We start from the raw sequence: 27,496 nt of genomic DNA on the forward strand, positions 1-27,496 counted from the left end.
CGACGGGGGCAGGTGCAATCACTCTTGCGATCGCACGATATATCAGCGCGTGTGACGCCGCCTTAAAGACTAGAACTAAGGATGGTAAAAAGGCCAGAATTTGAGTTCAGCACATTACACCAGGAAATTCAATTTGCATTAAATATATTGCATGTAAATCGAATGTGCATGCTAATGTTATGAGGTCCAACCGCAGGAAACAAGTCTCCATATTTGCCATCTTTATAAATTAGCTAGCTCATGCAATTGCCGAGGCTGTTCTCTATTCTTCGTGTATTTACCATATTCATTAATATAACTTGATGTACTAAATATTGTTGTTCTTTTTTTGTTTCTTCTGCAGGTTTAAATATTTCATGTAAGTATCACAATAATTCACAATAAGGTATAGATAAGAGTGAAGATAGTGGCTTGGACGAGAAAAGTGTGAGGGCGCAACAGAATATCTATATATAATATGCATATATTTTGTTACAGCTGCAGAAAATTGCTCCGAGTGTCATCCATTTGCCAATTGTGAAGAATATTTTGGCTCCGTGGAATGCAACTGCAAAGACGGATTCATTGGAGATGGTTTCAACTGTTCGGATATAGATGAATGTGCCTACTCTTGGTCAAATAATTGCTCTGATGGCACGTGCCAAAACACTTTTGGCTCTTACTCTTGTGATTGTCCAAGTGGTTTCATCTTCAGTTCAATGGGCTACTGTGTTGATATAGATGAATGTTCCAGTCCTGAATTAAACAGGTGTCATTCTTCTGCATCGTGTATTAACTACTACGGCAACTATTCCTGTGTCTGTCCGTACGGTTATTTTGGTGATGGATTCCACTGTGAAGTTGACGAATGCATAAATGGATCTTGTGGTCTAGGGATTGAGTGCATAAAATCACCCGGATCTTACAGCTGCTCTGATCCATGTTCAGACCACACTGTTCTCGATGAGCCCTGGAGAAGTACATCCAATATGTACGATTACAGATATAACTGTGACTATGACAAACAGGGATGGTATCGCTTTGTCGGCAGTGGCGGTGTTCGAATGCCAGAAAGTTGTGCACCAGAATACGGTTGTGGTACCCATGCCGGGATGTGGTTGAGTGGCACACATCCAATGCTAAGAGATGGTGTTGTGTATCGCACAGTGTGCGCCAGCTGGTGGGGATCCTGCTGTGCATGGTCAACAACTGTCCTGATAAAAGCCTGTCCTGGAGGATATCATGTGTATAAACTGAATGGTACTCCTGCATGTTCTTTGTCCTATTGCACAGGTAGGTAATAGTTCCTTTTTTTTTAAAGTCTGTAGGCCGAATCTTTAAAGTGCCAGAATTCTAGCAGAAAACACCAAAACAGAGTTGGTGAGGGAGAAAGAAAGAATGGGTCATGACACTGACCACTCATCAAATTCATGATAATCAGTGGTGTTCCTTATTCCACAAATTTTACACTGGTCAATGTCAATTGTCAAAAAGAACAGAAATTGTGATGAATGGCTACTGTGCATATATTGTAGATAGATAAAAGGTAGAGTTAGTGACCTGTCAGTAATTTTGAAGTGCCGATATTGTGTGTACTAATCCTATGGTCCAATGATTTAAATGCTTCTCCAAGTAGGAATTGTTAATAGCGGAGAATTATAGCTGAATGTACTCCAATGTGATGAGAATGCCTGGATTGGCGGCAACTCTCCAATGTCCACAGATACAAAGATGCGGCAATCAGTGATGTTACCTATAGCTATGGAAATCTGAGGTAGACAAATAAACCTCCTATGTGTTGCAAAACGTTACACCTTTTCCTCAGCATGAATGAGTCCACTGCTCAAGGTTCTTATATTCTATAGTTTCCATTAGTTGACAAACATAGCCCCCATATTATTACTAATCAACTTCTGGTTGCACCCAAAAATGTGCAACTTGTCAAAGTTTTTACACGCTTGAGGTTAAAAAAGTTTTGATTAATTTGGACCTTAAGGGTGCTTTACACGCTGCAACATCGCTAACGATATATCGTCGGGGTCACGTCGTTAGTGACGCACATCCGGCATCGTTACCGACATTGCAGCGTGTTACAGCTAGGAGAGACGATCAATGATTGCAAAAACGTCAAAAATCGTTGATCGTTGACACGTTGCTCCTTTTCATAATATCGTTAGCGGTGCATGCCGCTGGTTGTTTGCCATTCCTGCGGCAGCACACATCGCTATGTGTGACACCGCAGGAACAACGAACATCTCCTTGCCTGCGTCCACTGGCAATGAGGAAGGAAGGAGGTGGGCGGGATGTTACGGCCGCTCATCTCCGCCCCTCCTCTGCTATTGGGTGACCGCTTAGTGACGCCGCAGTGACGCCGAACGAACTGCCCCCTTAAAGGAGAGATTGTTCAGTGTCTCCAGCGACGTCGCTAAGCAGGTATGTGCGTGTGACGCTGCCGTAGCGATATTGTTTGCTACGGCAACGATCACCCCCATAATGAAACAGCGACATAGGCGGGTGCTATCGCGCACGACATCGCTAGCTATTGCGTGTAAAGCATCCTTTAGTGTTTTGCACACGCCACTGTTGTACTGTTGTATAAACCTTAGTGCTTATCATACCAGAGACATCAGCACAGATTTAGTTTTTCCATATACCGTCCTCACTTTTATTTTCATTGTTAATTGTTTGCAGTTTTTGTCCATTTATCCCTACAGAGCCTTCATTTTTTAGTCCTATAGGGTAAGCTCACACAAGCTTGCAAGCAGTGTATAACTCAGACGAGTGCTGTCTGATGTTTTATTTAATAGCACTTGCTCTAATGTTATACTGTGGGGCAGTGTTGAATAGCGTTTTTTTTCATGGCCTGAGAAACAAATTGCTGCACGCTGCAATTGGATGTGTATACTGGACAGCGTGCAAAACATCGGACTGCACTCGGATGATAAGCAAGAGAATCGGTGCACACTGAGTGACACTCAGCTCATTCTCGCAGCAGAGTTTGAGCCGAGTGTCCTTAGCATATCACATGAGAGAATCATTGGATGCTATATGCTGGTATGAGAGTACCCTTAAAGGGAAGGTGTCGCCCAAAAAAAAAAATTCAATAACTGAAAAAATGGAAAGTATTAATGTTTTAAAATTTTGTTTAAATATTGTTTGTTTTTAATTGAGCAAAATTTAAAAAAAAATAAAAATTTTGGTATTTTCCACTCTTAAACACTAGGGGGAGCAGCTGCTGAAACAAAATCATCTAGAACCATTATGTCTTCGGTATCAGAGCCAGACAGCTCCACACATTGTGTCCTAGATTCCTAAACTTTGTCATACAGATAAGAAAAAAGTCGTCTCTTAAAGGAGTTGTCCAACATAAAGTCCAAAAATGTTTTTAAGCTAATCTGTCCTGTATTGTCATATAAATCACCCCTACATTAATTTATTTTGTTTTCTGACCTTTGTTACTCTTGAATTATTCCTTTATTCTCTGCACACAGTTTATTTACCTGCAGGTCAACCGAACATGGCATCTTCCTATACCAAACCTCACAGTCAGAGCTAGCACTGCCCGGCCTCAACGTCCAGCCCCGGCCTCTGCACACTCATTGGCTGTCAGCATTCTGCTCCAGTACTGAACTCTGATCACTCCAGCAAAGATGAGCACATTAATACATGATATGTGCGGTGTATGTGAGGTGATTGTGCGGTCACAGATGAGATATCACTGCTCTGTATTTCCAATAATTGGTAGTACAGAGCAGTGATCCTACTTCTCTCATCTGTGACAGCACAATCACCTCTTAACCACCGCACATATAATGTAGTAATGTGCCCATCCCTGTCCCCATAATATAGCAATGTGCCCATCTTATAGTAAGGTCCCCTTGGGCTCCTCTTCTTGTAGCAATGCTCTGTGTCACCTACTGTTCCACGCTTCACAAATACAAAAAAAAAAAAAACACAAATCCTTCTCACCTCTCCTCGTTCCCTCGGTGCCCAGTGTCCTACCTCTTTTGGCCGCAGCCTCCTCCTTGCTGATCGTGGCCTGTGCAGGGGGCTGTGCAGTCAGCGCTTTATATCAGTGGACCAATTTCCAGGTGCTGTGCAGCGATGTGCTATCTATGCAGCTTCTCCCTGATCCACTGCTGGCCTCTGATTGGCCAGCGGCTGATCATATCTGTATACAGAGCCTCTGCAGAGTGCCCAGGAATCTGTCATCTGACATAAAGCACTGATTGCACAGCCCCCTGCACATATTGTGTTGAGCAAGGGACCTGCACTCTACAAGCAGCATCAGGGGCTGCAGCTGACAGCGCTTTATATCAGAGGACAGATTCCCAGGCGCTCTGCAGAGCCGAGCTCTGTATACAGCTACTGCAATGATCCGCTGCTGGCCTCTGATTGGCCGGCGGCTGATCATGGCTGTATACAGAGATCGTATCTGAGCAGTGCCTGGGAATCAGTCATCTGATATATAGCGCTGACTGCACGAGCCCCCAGCACAGGCAGCATTCAGCAAGGGGGCCACGGGCCTGCGCGCCACCAGCAGCAACGGGGGCTACATGCAGCCTGCGAGCAGCGAGACTACTGCACTTTGGGATGTGTGGGATGGTGCAGGGAAGGGGGATGCCATGCACTGTACCTGCCCAGCAGGGCGGCTACATGACATCGGCTGTGATGCCCGTCTACAAGGCAGGTACAAGCTCCTGCACTTGTCGTCGTGACATCACAGGAAGCAGCAAAATCCCAGCAGGAGTGGTCACATGATCGCTCTGAGCCGGGGGAGAGGGGCTACCAACAGGGCAGGTAGGTTGTTACTATCTACTTACCTGCCCCAATGCCCAATGTAGCCCAATAGTGTAATGACAAGAAAAAGGCAAAATAAGCCGGATAAGCCCTTTAACTCATTGATATTGAGTACATAGGAAATGCTTATGTAGCCATAAGGGATAAGTTACCAGACTGGTCTGGTAGCATCAACCATTTTCCCTCTCTCCCTTGAAATAAGCATGCATGCTCTTCTGAATAGTTGTGTAATCTATTCTTGCTGTTAGAAACAGTGAACAACAACTATCAAAAACCTGGTTCTTGGCCAAGTGCACATTGAGCTTATCATCACCCATATGCAACGATCACAAACAATATACATTCTAACTACGGTAGTTAAATGTTAGTATTTCACAGGACACTATATATTTTTTTCTTAAGTGTTTGTAAAAGATTTGGTCACATCACGTATTTGGCATACATCAGTGGCTCCATTGAAGCTTTTATCTTAAAGAGGTTGACCACTACTTTAACATTGATGGCCTTTCCCTGTGATAGGTCATCAATGTAACCAAAGATGCGACAAATATAGGGTTAAATCAATACAACTGCACATCTGCCTCCCAATCAAACACATAGAAGGTGGATGTACAGTACCCAGCTGCGGACACTATCAGTTGACAGTGCAGCTCCTGAACTGAGCATTTATGGCTTCTAGCCACCTGCTACTGCTGGCGGCACAAAGGACAGCTGATTGTCGTGGGTGCTGAGTGTCGAGCCCCAGCCGATTAGACATTCATGACCTATCTCAAGGATAGGCCATCAATGTTAAAGTAGTGGCCAACCTCTTTAAAACAAATGCACCAACAGAACCACTGACCTGTGCCAAAAACTTGATGTGACCAATGACCATCAATGTTAAGGTAGTGGGCAGCCTCATTAAGCCCTAAATCAGGAAATTCTGACAGAACTTCTGATGGGCCCATAGAATTTAATGAAACAGATGGAGGCACTTGTGGTTGCAGAAAGAAGGGTGTTTTATTTATAAGCAGGAGTAAAACATATATGTGAACAAACAGGCATATGCAAGGATGGCAAGAGTGAAGTTTTTCACAGCTGCAATTCCTAGCGGAAACGTACCACAGTTGTCACTCCAACTATCACAAACACAAGTAAAACAACAACACAACAGGCAAACAAAATATACATTGACCTCCACTACACTACAACCTAGATGGACTCCACTACTAGGGCCGCATGGACACTGCGCCCTGGCTACAGAGGCCTATATTATGCCCTAGTAGTGTGCACACGGAAAAAGACTTACAGCACCGTAGAGGGGGAACAATTACACTTCTGCGTTGTTGTGATGCTCATTGGTGTGCAATTCTCCTAGAAAGGGCAGAGGAAACTCTTCTTCTCAATGGACCCAGGGCCTCCTGACTCCTCTGGGTGATGTCTTCACTCTCACGAGCGCCTCAGTCCGATAACGGCAGCAAGGGGTTCTCTCACAGTCCGGCTTGCAATATCCCTTGCAGCCGGAACCGCACTTCTTCCCACACCGTCGTGCTTGGCAAGGCATACAGCCAGCGCACCTCCCACATTCCCAGGCAACCAGACTTCCTAATTTCTTGCCTAAACTCCTCTCCGCTCTTTCTCCGTTTCCCGCACTTCTTAGGCCAGGTTAGTCCAAAACATTCACAGTTCAGAGGGCAGGATCTGGCTGAACAGGCCAGTCTATAATACACAGGAAACTGGGGATCACTGTCTCTTAAAGGTGACGTACCTTCAACCATCCGTAGTGGCGATACACCTACACCAGCATTTCTAAAATTCAGGCACAAAGTTTAGTGTCATGTTATATTCTACTCCCTACTAGCCAGTAACCTAGACTGTGGCGGATTTATTTCCTTTTTATAGATCCATCTACAGCAACTAATTCATCCATCTGTGCAGCAGATGAAGTATGGAAACTTAAAAATGGAGTCTATGGATGTTACTGCAAAGATGAATATGAAGTCACTGGTAAGGCTATCGATGAAAATATGATACATGTTCAGCATGTCTGTGATAAATATCTTTTCTCCCTCCACTGAGGATTTGACATAATTGACATAGTGACAAAATGCCTCCTACAGTAATTACAAAGATTTTTAAAATGTGACATTTTAAAAGGAACCTGTCATTAAATTCATGATGTCCGGACCAGAGTCACAGTCTGGCTGCACATTGCTGTGTTGTTTCAGAATAAATATAGTTTGTAAAGACATCTATGGACTAGTATCTCCGCTAATCAATCCAATGTTCTCCACGGTGGCTTCTTCCCTGTCCTTCTGAATGACAGTGGGGTCACCTGGAGTGAAGTGGGAAGAATTTGTCGGTAATCACATTGGGCTAGTCAGCAGAAACACATAGTTCTATATCCTCATCAAAGCTTTCATGTCCGAATTCTGGCATAAAAAGCATTGAAGAGTTTCAAAATTTTTGCACAACTAAGATGCAAAAAATGTTACGGCATATGCCGTTTTTACATCAAAATTGGCAGAGCTGGGGTGGGACGAGGGCATGGTAGAGGCATGAGCTGTGGCATTATTTACATCATAGATCTTACTACTGTTTCTGATTAGAGATAAATTTATGGCGCGGAGCTCGACACTTGTCAGACGCTCCTGATTCATGCATTTCAGAATGAATCAGGATAGTCCAACTCCCACACACACCTTCATCAGGACAAGAGTGAAAATAGCAGGTCTTGATGATTCAGGTTCATAAATATTAGATGTTTTTTTCAAGTATGTTTATTTCGAAATGACACAATAATTCCACAGTATCTGAATTTCCAAGATTAAATCTCACAGAAAAAAAATACATCATACACCAGTAATCAAGAGAAGTACAATTTGAGAAACCATTGAGTACTCCAATTCTACGACATTACTAGCCAAGCAAAATCTCAGGTAGCAGCTATTATCCTCTTTTGAGGATGTGCCATATTTAATGTGGTGTGATATCATACATTTAGACCCTTTTAATTCATATCAGACCCCTTAATTTAGAGACTGCTGCATTCATTAACAACCGTTTAGCGTCAGTGTTGATCGAAGCAAATGATCACAAGATGAACCCAGTTTTCCCAAACACCAGTGCAGCCTATAGCTTAACATTGAGAGCAGCCAGGTAGAAGAAGACGGGCTATCAGAAAAGGCAACTGCAGCACCACCAATGGACAATAAAACAAAGGGCAAGAGACCCAAAAATTATTTTTGACATTAGAACCATGGTTTATGCTTCACTACCAAAAGTCACCGGTTATTCGATAACAATACTCGTGATTCTAAAATACAGTCATCTAAAATTTTAGGTTTGTATCTTATGTATTATCTTCTTGTGGCCTTTATAAAAAAAATACTTGTTGCTGTTGATTGGAAATTGAATAACATCTACGGTTTGTTTTGTAGCTCTTGCAGACATACGTCCCGAGCTGACCTGTGATATCTACGAGATGAGAGCTGTATTTCAGAAATGTTAGCTCACGAGTCTGGACTTCAATGCCAATAGTGTTACTCTGAGAGATGACGGCTGCTATGGAATTTATCATGATCCGAGCAGGAACGCATTTACTGTATCCTCTCCAATTCATGCAGGAGCATGCAGACTCCAGATAACTGTATGTGACAGTCCTATTACCTTTCTTTCCACCCGTGACAAAATGATCCATAAAAGACCATATCCTTATGCAGATCACTCCAATCTCATGTAATAAAAAGGGCAGTCTAGTTATGTTCTTATCTCAATTCCTAAAGATGTATTGCCTTGGAAGAAGAGGAGCCCTATATATACTTTGTATTAGGCTATAACCACAACCAAATTGACCTGAAGAACTTCTTCTCCACTTTACCAATAAAAAACATTGGGTCTGGCTGTATCATCGATGTCATCATCATCCTTCTAGGAGAACTACTCATTTGCCCATTTTACACAGTGTACACAGCTGTTTTTTCTGATACAGAACTTTTTAAACCCATATACCCACTCCCTATAACTTTAACCCCTCCCTAACCATAAAGCCCTTATTTCAAGTAATTCCTTCACCCTGTCATATCAACCTCCCTTTAAAGTGAGTACTTCTGGGGTGGTGCTCAAGTAGGGTGCAAAACCGTCTCAAGTAAATGTAGAAACTTGGCACTCAAGATCAATTTGAAAAGTGTTTTTTATTGTGATGAACCTGTAGGACTAGCACAGCACAAACACAAGCATTGCCACATAGACAGCGGTGGACACTGCCTCATACCTGACTACACCGTTTGCTAAGTATACTTTCTGAGGACCATCTGCATGCACACTGATGAAGGTCTTTGACCAAAACGTCTGTGCTTTTGCTGGTCCTAAAGGTTCTTCACAATAAAAACCACTATTCACATTGATCTTGAGTCCCCAGTTTCTACATTGGCCTCCTATTAAAGGCGTGGGCCCAGTACGGCCTCACCGAACTTCAAATACTCCGTATAACGCTGTTTGTTCTGTCCTGGCACTAACCACTAGAGGTGCTGCTAATAAATAACCATGTACAACTGAACTATACTGTTTCCTTAACTCCCATAGAAATGAATGAACTTGTAAGTTACATAAATAGAATAGCTCAGCCGCACTCAGCTTTTTTTGTATCCTGATCTTGTGTGGTTGACTCAAGGACAGAGTTATTCCCCTTCCAACCATGAAAAGAAGAAATGGTAATATCCATAGGATAGATAATAAGTTGATGATTGATGAGGGTCTAAATGCTTGGACCACCACTAATCCTAAGAATGAGGTTCTGCAGGTCCTGATCTGAAAAGGAGCAATTGCAGGGCATGTGCAACACTCCTTGATTCATTCTCTGTGGGATTTCCAGAAAAAGCTAAGCGCTATACCTGGCTATCTCTGGCTGTCCTATAGATAGTGAATGTGTGGTGGTGTGCACCCCTTACAAAGCTAAGTACTTAGGTGTAATAACCTACAGGTAACGGGATACGCAAGGACTGCACGGAACCACGGGGGTTAATCAATGCAAACTTAATAACGTATTGCACAACACAGGTGGAGGAAAAGTGCGGGAAAGGAAGGGGAGAAAAGCGGGAAGGTGCACAGCAGTAGATATAATGTAATATACATACAACTATTTTTAATAGCTTGTCAAGGCTGCAAAGCCTCAGATTGTCCTCCAAAAGCAAAACACAAAATCCTTATTAAGCAAAAAAAACGCGGGGTCCTGGTTACCTTACTCGTATAACACAGTGCAGAGTCTTTTCCTATCTGTCCCTAACTAAAAGTAGTGTGCACACTTAACTGCAGGTTTCAGCGTGGGGTACCTCGTCACCGTTGGGGCCCGTGTTCCACCGGCAGACACCTGTAAAGTTCAGTCTTTGTCCCGGATCTGTAACTTGCCCATGCTGCCTGGCACCTCACTCCACATTCAGCCTTTCTTGGATTTGTGTCTTGGGGAGACGCCACGCAACACTCTCAGGTACTTGGACCTCATTCAGCAGAGCAGACTGCGGCCTTCTCTTCTTCAGCACAGCCAAACACACTGTTCTCTGCATAAACAGCTACAAAACAACACTAGCTCCTCCTGTCTCTCTTCACATCCTGTTCAGGACTGTACCAAGTAAATCGGACCAGCAGGGGCCTTGTGCCCGCTGTTCTTTGTTTTAACAGCAGGTGGCAGCATAACACAAGGGAAAGTCCACAAACAGTCTTCTAACCTATATATGTAAATGTTAACAGGTCTTACATTTGATCAGTGGGGGTCCTAGCAACAAGACCCTCACAGATCCGCAAAATATCTCCTATATTATCTCTACACCACCACTTCTAAATATGGCAATAACCCTTTAAATAGTAAAATTCTGACTGCTTGAAGCTGTGAAGATCTGAGGTCATGAAAATAATCACGTAGGCAGGATAATGGTGCAACAATTATTTTTTTTCAAAAGTCCCTATGCTCCTCCAGATGACGGATAACAACAATAGTCCTTAGGATAGTTCCTCATATCTAGCTGATGGATATCATGACTGTAGCAAGAGTATCCATTTCCAATCTCTTTAAGCTATTCATGGGTCCCAGGGCCTGGCCGCAGCAACAGATCTTTCCTCTCCACATCAAAGTACTAACTAACTGACCAAACAAGTATGTGACTTATTTTTCTCCCTCACCTGGGGTCAGCCCCCTTAATGGGCAGTCATGCTCATCACACTCACCCTTTTATACTTTTTTCATGTAGCTCCATGTATGAAGGAGGGCAGTCTCTGGCCAGTCTGAAGGATTGTGCAATGTGGGGGCCCTGCAGAGGGGAACAATAGATGTGCAACTCTACAACCAGATACAGGAAAATGAGTCCTACTGAAGGCCTGATTACATTAGCGTTTATGGAAGCCAATTAGGATACACACATTTACAACTACTTCCCCCTACAAATTGTATACCTTATACAGATGAGCAAGAAATATCTAATAAAACGCAGCAGTAAGATTGACGTAACCAGTGCTCTGTGCGGCAAAAAGTTCAAATCCCTTAGAGCTGAGGTTTCCTCTTCACGTCCATTGGTCCAATAGTCTTAGGACGGCTTTGCACGTTGCGACATCGCACGTGCGATGTCGGTGGGGTCAAATCGAAAGTGACGCACATCCGGCGTCGCAGTCGATATCTCAACGTGTAAAACATTTTTGATACGGTGAACGAGCGCAAAAGCGTCGTTATCATATCATCGCTGCAGCCTCCGACATTTCCATAATGCCGTGCAGCAACAGGTGCGATGTTGTTCCTCGCTCCTGCGGCAGCACACATCGCTGTGTGTGAAGCCGTAGGAGCGAGGATCATCACCTACCTGCCTCCCGGCTGCAATGAGAAGGACAGAGGTGGGCGGGATGTTTACATCCTGCTCATCTCCGCCCCTCCGCTTCAATTGGCCGCCTGCCGTGTGACGTCGCTGTGACGCCACACGACCCGCCCCCTTAGGAAGGAGGCGGGTCGCCGGCCAGAGGGACGTCGCATGGCAGGTATGTGCGTGTGAAGCTGCCGTAGCGATAATAATCGCTACGGCAGCTTTCACTAGATATCGCACGTGCGACGGGGGCGGGACTATCGCTGCAGCATCGGTAACACATTGTTACCGATGTCGCAGCGTGCAAAGCCCGCCTTAGTCCACAGCCAGTTCCTCACAGGAGCCAACGATACATTTTTGATATGCTCAACTGATAATGATGACCCAATATAAACTATTTGTCTCTGTAAATCGTAGAAGAAAAACAAAATCCATCAGTGCAAAATAATGGCCCTAAAATGTACATGATGATACAAATCATATTTCAAATTTTATTTATTTTAGTCACTTATACTATGCCATTAATTAAATAACAGATTACAGCATTGCCGAAGATTTTTGTTTTAGCTGTTATCTCCTATTGTTATTGATGCGATGTTTGTAACATTTTCCTGCAGTATAAGCCTCTGCTTTATTTCTCTACAAAATACTATTGTTTATATCTCATATTTATGTAGAAAAATGGAACCCATGTAACTTATTTCAGCACACTGCACCTTATATTGAAATCTACTGGGCTAATAGCAAGAGATGAAGAACTGTCTGTGACAATATTTTGTTCGTACCCGCTGGACATGATGGTCAGTCTGAATATGGCAGTTAAACCATTCTATAGGTAACTAATTTAATAACTTTAATTTGTATATTTGGCCTATCTACCTTAGTTGTGGTCCACTTGGTGTTGGTTAAGTGTATGCAAATGCAAAGAACAAAGATAAGTCTTCCTCTGAGGAATCCATTACTTAGCATGGTGATACGCATGGGGAGTTTCTTCTGTCCACCTCCCAGATGACTGTTTAGCTCCATTTACCCGGGCTAGTCTCAGTTTGCTTTCACACAGGAGAGGTTTGTATTTGGCTTATCTTTGCTCTTTCCATTTTCTGATTGGTCATTATTCTGTCCTCTTCTGTGCATCTTATTATTATGCATGCAATGTATTTCCAGTTTATCTGTATATCACTACCTCTGTAGAGCTTCTACTTTATCTTGTCTCTGGAGGTTGGAATATATGGGATAGTCTTATTGTATACAACGCCCCTGTACTTCTTGTACTTGTTATAGTGTTTTTAAATGTTTTTAACTGTGTGTTTAAGTGCTTTTGTGATGCTAGCCACTACATACGGGACGTATCGTTGGAGGAGTAGTCAGGAAAGCCAGGGTCTGGTAATGGGAAGAGACGTATGAGTACAAAGAGAAAACAAGGGCGTAGTCAAGTCAATATCCGAGAGTCAGAAATCCAGGAGAGCACGTAATAGTTTCAGGGGAGAAGCAGAGACGTGGTCAGGTAACGGTCTGAGGTCAAAAAGGCAGGAGGCCACGACAGAAATAGGGGACAGGCAGAAAGTCAAAAACAGTTCAGTTTCAGAGAGCAAAGATCAGAACATTATTAGATACACAAACCAACAGCACAAATGCAGAACCAGAAAATACAACTGGCGAGCTCCTGGGTGAGCATGCTCAGTAAAGAAGCCTGAGCAATTATCAGGAAGGTGGGATACCTGAGTAATCAGCACCAACATGGAATCCTGACCAGTCAAACAAATTGCTAGTTTAGTAACACAGGAAAGTGCAACAGAGCATTGCAAACTCAAGATTCTCTGTAGAGGAATCATGACAGCTTTGTTGTCTTGCATATAAATAATAAAATACATTGTGTTTTGATACTTTACAGGTAATCCAAAAATTATTTCACACCACCTTTCCGTTTATTGTTGACATTATTTCTTGGTGTGTTTTTTGGATAGATACCAGCCATTGCTGTGGTGCCCTCTATTTCTCTTTTTACTTGAATACCATATGTTGAATCCCATCAAGCACAATCTTTCCTTCCTTTTCACATAGACTGTTAGAGGACACTCACGAGACCCAGGAGCGTAACGATCTCAGTCGTAGAGGTCGTGATCATGACCTGGCCCCCGCAGGGTTGGGGATCTGGCGCCCACCCTGCATAGAGGCAGTTGACTCTTGTCAGTAAGAGAGGAGCTGCATTGTTCCTGCACTTTCAATAAAAGCGGCAAGGCATCAAAATTAGGTGAGGGCAGCAGTGGCAGTCTGACGGCACATAAAGTTTGTGAGGCAGCACTTAGCATGCTACCTCATCCCAGCAACATAACCCCTCTCCTTCGCTCTGTTGAGTGACTAGCGGTGTTCGTTAGTTTATTTAGTAATGTGCAATTGTGCTGCCCCCGTGCCATCAGCCGGCGCTGCTCGGATCCGTGCCTTCTATGGGTGGCTCGAGGGTCACCGGACACGGGGGTCTCACGGACACGCCAAATAAAAAGGGGGGGACGTAGATGTACGGGCTAGGCCGTATTAAGTTCGTGACGCCACCCACAGTGTGTGGTGAGTTGGGACACCACCGCTGCTGTGATGGCGCACCCGGGGGAGATGTAGTGGCAGCTGCATGTTAACCCCTCCGTGGGTAGGGATGGTTGCCCCGGGGCCCAGTGTCTCTGTGCAGGGTATAGCGACCGCAGGGAGTGTTTGTTTTACTCACAGTTAATAAACCACACGAGTCTCTGGTAAACCAAGGTGCTGGTAGCCGGTGCCGCGGCCGGTTGCATTCGAGTCCCCCACCCGGCTGGTGGTCTCTATCCTTTTTCTCTGCACTGTTTTGTGTAAGGTGGACTTCCTAGTCTGAAACTCAGGAGTCCGCTCCCGGCTGGATTTGGCCTAAGGAGCCGTGCCCACAAACGCTGGCCCGTGGGATCTATGGGCCCTGGCGGTGACCTCTTATCCCTATCAGTGGGCTGTTGTCTTCTATGAGGGACTTTGGGTGGGACAGGACCTCTAGTCCTGGCCTCAATCGGTGAACTAACCAGTCCGCTTGTTTCCGGTTCTGGCTTCAGGGTCCGAGTACCCCCCTTTGTGCTACGGTTTCCGGGTCGGTTCCCCGTGTTGGTACCGGCGGGCTGCAACCCTGTCCCGGTCCACCTCGGTTCTGCCGAGCCATCTTCCCATCTCCTGCTGACGGAGACCACCGTCTGCCTCCCAGCCAAGGTACCAGGGCTCCAACCCTGGCACCGCCCAACTTGAACTTTTCCTGCTGGAGCTACACTTAGCTCCAGCCCACACTCCTCTCCACTCTCTACTCAACTCGAATCTCACACAAGACTGTTTGTTTTCCCACCCCGGGCTGTCTAAACCCCTGGGTGGGCGTGTCCCAACCGCCTGGTCACGCCCACTGGTGTGTCTATCTTTCCCTAAGGAGAGGGGTGACTAGGGTTTTTAGGTTGGCTGCGTGTTGCCTAGTGAGGGATGGTGTTATGCGGGGGCCTATCTGTGACTACCTGGTTTTGCCAGGGTGTCACACAATCATGTGAGTTATATTTCAGAAATGTGCATCTGGCCTGGAAGAGCAGGGACTGAGGCTGAGAGGCTGATAAATAAGGGTTTGGGGGTCGCCAACCCATAGAATCAGATACATACAATATGAGCAGTGGGGGAAGCATTTGCAGCAGTTTGTTGAAGGCAGGGCAGCTAGGTCCTTTATCTTGTACTAAATGCAACTAAATTACTGTGCACTGCAAAGCTAAATAGACCATAACATAGATTGAATATCTCCTCAGAGGGTACTTTATCTTTAAAATACCTGAGCAACCAATAGTTGCTGAATAGGGTGAGGAGAGGAGCTCAGGTAGGGGCATAATTGTGGTCATAGAGACTGCAACCAGGCCAGGGGGTAGAGGGGTCTGCCGACCCAAGCTCCTACTTGAGCTTGATGTGCATCAGAGTGAGTGCATCCAGCCGAAATGCATAGTAGCACAGAGACCTGCCGGGTACCTGCACTGCAACACACGCTGCCATCCAAACAGTGGCTGGCAGCTGTGTCCCTACTGTGACTGGGTGCAGTGCATTACAGTGACTACATGCACCATGGCGCACACTCTGTTGGAAGCTGCCAGCCACTGGCATGCTGGCTACAGAGGACACCGGGAGACATGGGAGCTGAGGGAAGGTGAGTAAACTTTTTTTTTTAAATTATGCATTAGAGACAGTCCCAAACCACATATACCAGGTGGAGGACCAGATATACCAATTTGGTGGCCATATATACCAGGATGAGGACCATATATACCATGTACATGTCGCGGGCGGAGGGGACGCGCTTGCCACGCTCGGGTCCGGGGCTTCTGCTGCTGCTGCTTGGTGGCTCGAGCGGTGGACCGGACCCGGGACTCGAGCAGCGCTCCTCCCCCGTGAGTGAAAAGAGGGTGGTTTGTTTGGGGAGATTGTTCGTGACACCACCCACGGGACGTGGTGATGATGGCACCATCGCTGCTGGTAATGGGGATCCCGGGAGAGATGGTAGGTTGCAGCTAGGATGTTGTTCCCTCCGTGGGTAGGGGGGTTGGTGATCCCTGGGCCTGGTGGTGTAACGGGAAGGCCGGATGGCTGGGGTGCAGGGACTGCGCGGCACGGTGCCGGACGGCACTGGTGTACTCACTCAGACAATCACTGACAGAGTCGTTGGTAAACCAAAAGCGGCCGGATGGACGGGTCCCACAGCCGGCTGCAGTGTTGTTGTTGTGCTCTCCCCGGACGGCTGATGGTGGCTGTCTTTCCCTGCACTTTTGAAGATCTTCTTGACTTCTGTGGTTGCCCACTGGTAGTCCGCTCCCCGGCGTATAGGTGCTGTAGGAGCCCGTTTTGCCCGCAGGCGCTGGCCCTTGGATCTCTAGCCTGTGGCGGTGGCTGTATATCCTCTCTGGGTGGACTGTTCCCTTCAATCGGGACTTGGTTGTTAGGAAACCCCTGGGGTTCCTGTCACATTCGGATTTGACTATTGACGGCGGCGCAAAGCCTGGTCGGGGTCCGATGGCCCTGCCTGTGTGCTTACCTTCACTCCCTTCCCCGGTCCGGTACCGGCGGGCCAACGCCCGACCCCGGTCCTTACGGCTCTGCGGAGTTCCACCAACTCCTGCAAACAGCCACCACCGTCTGCCAACCTTGCTGTCAGTGCCTGGGCTCCTACCCAGACACCTGAAGTGTTTACTCCTCTCACGTTCACCTCCAAAACTGATCTGACACTTTTCCCGCCTCCAGGCCTGTGAACTCCTGGCTCTGCCCCACCTGGTGTGGACATCAGACCCTGGAAGGAGGCAACAAGGATTTTTGTCTGACTGTTGTAACTGCCTAGGGTGGGGGTGTGTATGTTGGTATGTATGTGACTACCTGGCTAGTCCAGGGCGTCACATATACCAGGATGGGGACCATGCATAACAGGATGGGGAACCATGCATACCAGTAAGATGAACCCAGTATGAAGACATATATACCAGGATGGTCTCAGGATGAGGGGCATAAATACCGGGATTGTATACATATATACCAAGATGAGGATCATATATACCAGGATGAGGAACATATATAACAGGATTCGAGCCATATAGACCATGTATACCAGGATGGGGACATATTTACCAGGATGGGGATATATATACCAGGACGGGGGACATTACTACATAATGAAGGGGGAGGTGGGGCTCTTCATATGTCTTTAACATCTGACCAACTTCCAGGGTGTGTGTGTGTGTGTGTGTGTGTGTGTGTGTGTGGGGGGAGTGACAGGTCCAAATTTTGCACCAGTGCCCGTCGACTTCTAGTTACACCACTGCCTGTAGTGATGGGAATCTGAAGATTAATAGTGTTTTATAGCACTTACATAAGGTAGAATACACATATTGATTTTATTTTTTATCTCTACAGCTCCACAAATATCACCGTTGGAGGGACTGGACAATTCACAGCATACATGGCTATTTATAAAGACAGCAGTTATGTGGCTCCATTTGAAGGATCAGAAGTTGTGCTATCAACCAAGGATATGCTGTATGTTGGTGTCTTTGTTCAGGGAGGAGATGCTTTCAACTACGTTCTTGTAATGAGGAATTGTTACGCAACGCCTTCACGAAACCCAGATGATTCCTCGAAGTATTACATCATTAAAGACAGGTACAGTCTGATAATTTCTTTTATTTAGGAGAAGATAAATATATCATTATTACCTAATATATTATATATTATTATACTGCATATAATTAAACATATAGGTCACAATATCTTGAGCTTTGAAAGAGTTGACCACAAAAATCAACTATCTGTTTTTGGTGGATAGCAGTGTGAGCAGTCTCTTCTTTCCTCAGCCGACCTGGTGTCTCTGGTATTAGGCTATGTGCGCACGTTGTGTTTTTTCATGCATTTACGCAGCATTTTAAAGTGCAGTGTAAACACATGCATTCTGCATCCCCAGCAAAGTCTATGAGAATTGAGCAAATTCCATGCGCACATTGCATTTGAAAACACAGTGTTTTGCATGCCAAATTTTTGACAAAATCGATGCGATCTAAAAAGTAACATGTCACTTCTTTTGTGCGTTTTGGATGCTTTTCCCACTCTGTCTATGGCAAAGCAAGCACCCAGAACGCATGAATTCTGTATCCATTCTGCATTCAAAATACATCCAAAATGCAGCGTTTTGGCTGCGTTTTGAAACGCACATTCAGTGACAAAATGCTGCAGAATATTTGGCACGGCAGGACGCAACGTGCGCACATAGCCATAGATCAGAAACACATGGTGGATAGTTTTACAGAGAGGTGGCCACTATTGCAGAGTAGTGAACCACCTCTTAAAGTAATACCAATAATTTTAATAGAAAATAATAATTATATTTTATATACTAGAAGGTGGCCCAATTGTAATGTATCGGGTAGTCTAGAATGCGTATGTAGGTTAGCAGATTTAATAATAAGGTAATGAATGGACTGGATGGGTTAGGTTTCATTTACTATTCTTATAATTGTTTATTGGTTTTAAAATGACAAACAACAGAAGGAACAGTTTTAATAGATGAGTCTAATGTTTAATGATGATGAAAGAAGGCCATGAACCGTGTAAAGTTAAGGAAAAATATTCTGATGCTGTGATGTGGCCCAATGCTGGTATGTGCCCCCATCGTGGTGCAGCCACCATCCTGACATGTGTCCCCCCATCCTGCGGGGTAATGTGTGCAGGTGGCATAGTGCGAGGGGGTTGGGTGGAGCCAAGCGGGGCCATGGCGCTGAGGACGTCAGTGGCGGGGACTGCATGGCTGGGGACAGGTGACTATCCAGGTGTGTGTGTGTGTTTTCAGTGTATACAAGCGGAGGGCGGAGTGCGAGGGGCGGAGCCAAGCGGGATAATGTGTGCGGGGGCGGAGTCTGGGGGTGGTGGAGCCAATCGGGGCCATGGCGCTGAGGACGTCAGTGCTGGGGACTGCATGGCTGGGGACAGGTGACTATTCGTGTCTGTGTGTGTGTGTTCAATGTATACAGGCAGAGGGCGGAGTGCGGGGTTGTGGAGTTGAGTGGGGTAATGTGTGTGGGGGGCAGAGGTGAGCGGTGGGTATGTGTCAGCTGGGTTGCCGGTATGGGCTCCCGGGGGTGCAGCACTCACCGGGGAGTCGGGGCTCTATGTGGGTGCGGGGAAAAGTGTCGGGCGTCGTCCTGTTGGCCCGTAGTTTGGGCTGTTCAGTTAGCTGAGCTGTTGGTCGCAGGCTCTTTAGCGCACGCGGTGTGGCGACGGTTGTCACTGTAATGACATAATTTTGGAGCAAGACAGACAGACAGAATAAGGCAATTATATATATAGATTAATATTGAGCAGAATTTCCGCCTTTTGGTTCAGCCCTCCCCAACAGTCATGTGGCCCCTAGAATAAATGAATTCTCCACCCTTGCTCTATTATGCATAGCGCTTTACATAAAGAAGAAAAATATTGAGCAGCACACTGCCCGCGTCATTGTCTTCCTCGTTTTATGTCTGCAGATTTTCACCTGTGCGTTAATCATGTGATCTATCAAGGGGATTGTGTGACATATTATATAGTGGAGATTGCCTGGGGGGCCTACGCCTTCTACATTGCCTGAGGCCCTGGCTCCTCTTCATACACCCCTGGTACTACACAAATTTATATTAGATACAAAATATTGTTTTTCTAGCCGTGATAACAAAGAAATAAAAGTCCTTAAAGAATAACAGAGTAACCTCAATTTACTGTTGTGGTAATCTAAATAAGCATATTGGCTGAAACATAGGAAATATACTGAATTTTGTAGGTGTTGATTATATTAATATAACAGGAATGTATATTACTTTTCTCTGTAGCTGTCCTAACAAACAAGACTCAACCATTAGCGTACCAGAAAATGGCGTCTCAAGAAAAGGTCGATTGTCAGTTCAAGTGTTTAAATTTGTTGGCAATCATAGCTCCGTCTACATTCACTGCGCTGTAAGTCTGTGTGACGTCACTGCTGGATCGTGCGCCCCTGTAAGTATACATTGCTCATTTTTGGACTTGCAATGTTTTTATTTTTTGTACAGTTTAAATCTTATGAGTTTATACCATACAACTGCCTTATATTATTATTACAGTCATGTTCTGGAATTCGGTCCCAAAGTTCAGGAGATGAAAAAATCTACCAGCTAAGTCTAGGTCCAATTCGTCGTAAAGGTAAATATTCCAGTTGTGTGATGATAAAAAATGTTACAATATTACACAGTATTAATTCTCCTCAATAAGTCTTTTCATGCTACTATGCATATACCACTTTAAAGAGATACATTTTAAAAAACCCCTAAAAGGGTATATTCGGGTCTCAAAAAAAATGTGCCCATGCACTAACAGGCAATTAGTTGCTACCTACCTGCCTATTGTGCTCGGCGCCATTCTTTTCCAGTACAGAGCCGTCACAGACCATTCCTGCCAGTGATACAATGGCTTCATCCACAGATCGGAGGCTTCTTTTCCGCTTTGCACTGTTTGACAACTGACTCCCCACTGAGTAACTGGGGGAGGCGATTGTCAGTCAGCAGGCCATCAGCTGTCCCACCCTGTCTACATTACAGAGCGGATGAAAAGACTCTGATTTGTTGATGTGATGTCAGCGGAAGCTGCAGAATCGCTGGCAGGAGCGGTCTGTTAACATTCTGTGCTGGTGAAGAATGGCACTAGATATAACAAGCAGGTAGGTGGCAACCCCCTGAGGAAGCAGTTGTGAAACGTGCGTTGGAGTGCGTGGCAGGGGAGCAGGATCACACTCGGGTCAATTATAGCTGGGTAAATTTTGAGAAGGACCTTCATGATGTTCTAGTCTCCCATGTAAACAGTATTTCTCAGAAAGGCCACAGAGTTTCAGAATGAAAAGAGATTTCCTACTAACGAAGTTCATTTTACAGTTGATTATTATTGGTAATTCATTTACTAATAATTATAATTTATACAATTAGATATATTTTAAAAAAAAAAAGGTGCCGAGATAATTTTATATTTGTGTCTCTGCTATGTACTGTGTAATGGTCGTGTCTGACCGTACAGGGACATGGTCTGATCATACCACAGCTCTTGGGCAGGGGAGTAGAAAAAGGAGTATACAGATATTACAGCATGGAATCACAGCTGATTCTTTTTGTGAGGTAAAACATTTCACTGTCTGTTTTTAAACAAATGTTTTATCTCCAAGAAAGAATCATTTACCATCCCGTGGTGTAATGTCTGTATTTTTTTTTTCTTACTCCCATGCTCAGGAGCAGTTGTATGATCAGACCATGTCCCAGTACAGTCAGACATGGCCATTACACAGTACATAGCAGGGACACATATATAGGATTATCTCAGCACAGGAATATTTTTTTTAAACACATCCAATTGTGGAACTTATAATTATTGCAGGATCTATTGATTAAAATTAACTTTGTTAGTGGGAAAACTCCTTTAAAAATATGACTCAAATCATGCAACCGGTGTCTGATACATGCTGTCTGTGGATTGGGCAGCATATATTAGCCGCCAGGTTCCCTTTAATAAACCTGGGCTTACATGTGACTGTTACATCTACATCCACTATATCTTCTACTCTTGCTCTTCATAGAGGTCACATTATCACTGTATAATTTATCTGGTGGCAATCTATTGGTGAATTCGGTCTTGTGAATTTGGTTTTGTGAAACATACGGTTAGCTGAGGGGTGAGCGGAAAATACAGAGGCAAGGGAGCAAATAATCAGTTATGCATGTTTTTTTTATTATAGCACTGATGTGTCCAACAATTAATTCTCATACGAGCCCAGATAGACGTGAAAATCAAAACATTCAAAGAAAATTGTCCAAGAAAAAAGGCTCAAAAGAATAAAGGGTACTTTACACGCTTCGATATCGGTACCGATATCGCTAGCGAGCGTACCCGCCCCCGTCAGTTGTGCAACACGGGCAAATTGCTGCCCGTGGCACACAACATCGCTAACACCCGTCACACGGACTTACCTTCCCTGCGCCGTCGCTGTGACCGGCAATCCGCCTCCTTTCTAAGGGGGAGGTTCGTGTGGCGTCACAGTGACGTCACACGGCAGCCGTCCAATAGCAGAGGAGGGGCGGAGATGAGCGGCCGGAAAATGCCACCCACTTCCTTCCTTCCTCATTGCCGGCAGCCGCAGGAAAGGAGATGTTCGTCGCTCCTGCGGTGTCACACATAGCGATGTGTGCTTCCCTAGGAACAACGAACAACATCGTACCTGCAGCAGCAACGATATTAAGGAAATGAACGACATGTCAATGAGCAACGATTTTCATGTGTTTGCACTCATTGATCGTCGCTCATTGTTGTCACACGCTGCGATGTTGCTAACGGCGCCGGATGTGCGTCACTAACGACGTGACCCCGATGATATATTGTTAGCGATGTCGCAGCGTGTAAAGCCCCCTTAAGTAATGCATTCATTCTTTGAGCCTTTTTCTAGGACAATTTTCTAAGAATTTTTTGATTTTCATATTTTTTATTATGTATAAATATATTTGACAAACGTATTTATATGGATGTTATATAATCCAGTGGAAAAATAAAATATACGCATTGCTAGTGTGATGTCAGAACATAATCAAGAAGAATAAGCCTTCAGAGGTCGCCTTTGTTCTGGGAGTTGTCGGTCCAGATACAAAATTATTTTCAATTCACAGATCATTTCTGTCTTCTGTTTGGTAACTGATTTCTTTCTCTCTGGATAATTCATGTATCTATTGTTTTATAGATGAAGTAATAACCCCTCCACCTTCAGGCTGTATTGGTAAGTATGGCAAAGCTTTGACAAGTTGCAAATTTTTCTGTGCAAACCAGGAGTTGATTAGTAGTAATAAGGGGGCACTGTTTTTCAACTAATGGAAGCTATAGTATACAGTGCCTTGTGAAAGTATTTGCCCCCTTGAACTTTTCAACCTTTTCCCACATTTCAGACTTCAAACATAAAAGGTACAAATTTTAATGTTATGGTGAAGAATCAACAAGTGGGACACAATTGTGAAGGTGAACGGAATTTATTGCTTATTTTAAACTTTTTAAAAAAAATAAATAACTGAAAATTGGGGCGTGCAATATTATTCGTCCCCCTTACTTTCAGTGCAGCAAACTCACTCCAGAAGTTCATTGAGGATCTCTGAATGATCCAATGTTGTCCTAAATGACTGATGATGATAAATATAATCCACCTGTGTGTAATCAAGTCTCCGTATAAACGCCCCTGCTCTGTGATAGTCTCAGTGTTCTGTTTAAAGCGCAGAGCGCATCATGAAGACCAAGGAACACAACAGACTTGTCCATGATACTGTTGTGGAATAGTTTAAAGCTGGATTTGCTTACAAAAAGATTTCCAAAACTTTAAACATCCCAAGTAGCACTGTGCAAGTGATCATATTGAAATGGAAGGAGTCTCATACCACTGCAAATCTACCAAGACCCAACCATCCATCTAAACTTTCATCTCAAACAAGGAGAAGACTGATCAGAGATGCAGCCAAGAGGCCCATGATCACTCTGGATGAACTGCAGAGATCTACAGCTAAGGTGGGAGAGTCTGTCCATAGGACAACAATCAGTCATACACTGCACAAATCTGGCCTTTATGGAAGAGTGGCAAGGAAAAAGCTATTTCTCAAAGATATCCATAAAAATTGTTGTTTAAAGTTTGCCACAAGCCACCTGGGAGACACACCAAACATGTGGAAGAAGATGCTCTGGTCAGATGAAACCAAAATCAAACTATTTGGTTACAATGCTAAACAATATGTTTGGCGTAAAAGCAACACAGCTCATCACCCTGAACACACCATACCCACTGTCAAACATGGTGGTGGTAGCATCATGGTTTGGACCTGCTTTTCTTCAGCAGGGACAGGGAAGATGGTTAAAATTGATGGGAAGTTGGATGGAGTCAAATACATTATCATTCTTGAAGAAAACCTGTTGGAGTCTGCAAAAGACCTGAGACTGGGACGGAGATTTGTCTTCCAACAAGACAATGATCCCAAACATAAAGCAAAATCTACAATGGAATGGTTCACAAATAAACATATCCAGGTGTTAGAATGGCCAAGTCAAAGTCCAGACCTGAATCCAATCGAGAATCTGTGGAAAGAGCTGAAAACTGCTGTTCACAAACGCTCTCCATCCAACCTCACTCAGCTCCAGCTAATTGCAAAGGAAGAATGGGCAAGAATTTCAGTCTCTCGATGTGCAAAACTGATAGAGACATACCCCAAGCGACTTACAGCTGTAATCGCCGCAAAAGGTGGCGCTACAAAGTATTAACTTAAAGGGGACGAATAATATTGCACACTGCAATTTTCAGTTGTTTATTTTTTTTTAAAAAACTTTAAAATAAGCAATAAATATTGTTTTACTTCACAATTGTGTCCCACTTGTTGTTGATTCTTCACCATAAAATTTAAATTTTTATCTTTTTGTTTGAAGCCTGAAATGTGGGAAAAGGTTGAAAAATTCAAGGGGGGGGGGGTGAATACTTTCACAAGGCACTGTATTTTCATGACGAAAAATATTCTGTACAAGATAAAGTCCTATGGGGAAATTGCATGAATTCTGTGAAAAATCAGAAAAAAACATGCTACATTTAAAGACTCAGATTGTGTCAGAACGGCCGCAGCCAGTAAATTAAACAATACATCACTGGATACAGGGTTTATTATGCCTACGTAATGCAGCTCTCAGATGAGGTAGCAAAAACATTCTGATAGATTTTCTTTGATTAGTCTTGCTCATACAAGAGGGAACGCATTTATCATTAGCCTCAACCCTATATAATTTATAGAGCGGTGGGGATGTCTAACAATGAGGAGCAGGGAGAGGAAACAAGCAGAGAAATATAGAAACAGAGTTGTATAGCAAGTCTTTTATTTCTCCCCAGAGCTCAGTCAGCTCACAACAACTCAGCTCAGTTCCTTAAGGCCACTTTACATGCAACAACATCGCTAATGCGATGTCGTTGGGGTCACGGAATTCATGACGCACATCCATTCTTGTTAGCGACGTTGTTGCATGTGACACGTACGAGCGACCGCTAACGATTAAAAATACTCACCTCATCGTTGATCGTTGACACGTCCAGTTCCCAAATATCATTGCTGTTGCAGCACGCAGGTTGTTTGCCGTTCCTGCGGCAGCACACATCGCTATGTGTGACACCACAGGAACGAGGAACCACATCGTACCTGTGGCCGCCCGCAATGAGGAAGGAAGGAGGTGGGCGAATGTTTGTCCCGCTCATCTCCGCCCCCTTTGCTTCGATTGGGCGGCCGCTTACTGACGTCGCTATGACGCTGAACGAACCACCCCCTTAGAATGGAGGCGGTTCGCCGGTCACAGCAACGTCACTAGGCAGGTAAGTAGTGTGACGGGTCTGAGTGATGTTGTGTGCCACGGGCAGCAATTTGCCCGTGACGCACAACCGACGGGGGTGGGTACGCACGCTATCAATCTCGCTAGCGAGATCGCTGCATGCAAAGCGGCCTTTATTGTGCTAAGAAATGAATGAAGAGCAGGAATCCTTCTCTATGTGCTGTGCTGTGTTTGGGAGAGATCACTGCAGCTTGTATAGGGTAAAACTGGTGAAAATGCAAAAGTCCAAATAGTGGTGAGAAGTAATGTTATTTCTCATTTATTGACCGGACAGCTTAATAAAAAAGTTAGTTGAAAGTATGGATACCATTTAACAAATATAATATTTAGTTATCTTACGAATAAAGCAACAAAATGTTATTGGAAAACACAGTTTAAACTGACTTAAAAATTAAAATTATAATTTCAAAACGTTCTATTTTCCAGGCACACATGAGTCTCCTGTGCTCTTTGGCTTTGTCCTTCTGCTGATGACCACAGTTTGGTTTGGATAGACCTTCAGATGAACCATTGAATGGAGTTATATCTATATTCTTATCTCTTATCTATAATATACATGTTCTATAGTATATGATCTAGTCTAGGACAGCTCATTATTATTTTATCTATCAGCCATTTAAAGCAGATCTTACATATTTTACATTGTGCATAGTATATACATAGCGTGCTTATCAACATTTAAATCCATTAAAAACATTTTTTTGCAACTTCAATGTTGTTAGAGGAGTTTATGCATGACTATATACTCTTGCCCGTATATTCTAATAAAGCATATGAATGTTATAGAGAAATGTCCCCCTCTTAGGACCCCCTTCTGTGAGGACAGAGAACCTGGTAACTGATTTATGCTTTGATGGGCTCGCGCTATACATATATTTTGTTCACCTGAATGGTTGTCTTGTAACTTTTGGGGTGTATCTGCTTTTAGATATGTCAGCTTCTCAAGCAAAACTAGATCTTTGCTGAGGGTGTCTGAATCTGAAGCTGATTGCCTTTATAGCTACAAACTGAAAATGATGGTCTCTGATGAGACAACGCCTTAAGGTGATGAACTAACAAACCCTAATGATGGAAGCAGATTGGCCTCAGCTAAAATTACATTTGAGCAGCATTTCATTATTGGATTGCATTTTCTTACACTGTAATAAGTGCTAACATTATGGTGCCCCTCTTGGTAGATACAGATAAGTATAATCCAGCCAGTGCTGGAATGATCAGTCCACGTGACTTTAGTAGATGTAGAAACTTGGCACTCAAGATCAATATGAATAGTGTTTTTTATTGTGAAGAACTTGTAGGACCAGCACAAGCACAGATGTTTCGGTCTGCTGTCTATATTGCATTGCCATACTATACGTTCTGAGGACCCTCTGCACACACACTGATGAAGGTCTTTGATCAAAACGTCTGTGCTTGTGCTGGTCCTACAAGTTCTTCACAATAAAAACCACTGTTGACATTGATCTCAAGTGCCAAGTTTCTACATCTACTTGAGACGGTTTTGGACCCTCCTCGTGCACCATTCCAGAAGTGCGGTTTGTATCAACTCACGTGTCTTTAGTGTCAGAGTGTCTCACTAATCATTATCAGGAGCAGAGACATAACTTCAAACTCATAGAAACAAATGGAAAACCTTCAAGAGAGTCCTCCAATATTAAAAGCCTTTGATAGCATTGGTCTTTTTGTGTAGGCCAAAGAGACTTTTTGGGCACACTAGGCTCCAGGGCCTAGGTGGAATTGCCACCACTGTACATATCGTGGTTACGTCCCTCATCAGGAACATAACCACAGTCTCTAGAGCCTAGTGGATCTAAATGGTGCTTTTGGACATCAGTGCTTTTAGTTGGGTCCCTGGTGGAGGTTTTGCATTGAGGCCCAATGTTTTTAAATTCCACCTCTGATCAACATCACAAAACAAGCTTAATCCATCATTGATTTTATTTTCCAAATTACTTTAA

General features: G+C 44.2%; 1 protein-coding gene across 1 annotated transcript in view; it reads left to right on the top strand.

The window, feature by feature from the left end:
- LOC142245345 (uromodulin-like) overlaps positions 1 to 26,781 on the top strand; it is a 64,635-nt gene extending 37,854 nt beyond the window's left edge. Inside the window, 10 exon segments of the mRNA XM_075317985.1 lie at positions 344 to 358; positions 478 to 1,272; positions 6,661 to 6,765; positions 8,199 to 8,407; positions 12,278 to 12,435; positions 17,529 to 17,774; positions 19,967 to 20,129; positions 20,234 to 20,312; positions 22,882 to 22,917; positions 25,965 to 26,781. Of these exon segments, the coding sequence (XP_075174100.1) occupies positions 344 to 358; positions 478 to 1,272; positions 6,661 to 6,765; positions 8,199 to 8,407; positions 12,278 to 12,435; positions 17,529 to 17,774; positions 19,967 to 20,129; positions 20,234 to 20,312; positions 22,882 to 22,917; positions 25,965 to 26,032 (1,874 nt within the window). The 3' untranslated portion in view covers positions 26,033 to 26,781.
- Positions 26,782 to 27,496: the final 715 nt, after the last annotated feature.

The sequence above is a fragment of the Anomaloglossus baeobatrachus genome, chromosome 7 (genome assembly GCF_048569485.1).
Source record: "Anomaloglossus baeobatrachus isolate aAnoBae1 chromosome 7, aAnoBae1.hap1, whole genome shotgun sequence".
NCBI classification, from domain to species: Eukaryota; Metazoa; Chordata; class Amphibia; order Anura; family Aromobatidae; genus Anomaloglossus; species Anomaloglossus baeobatrachus.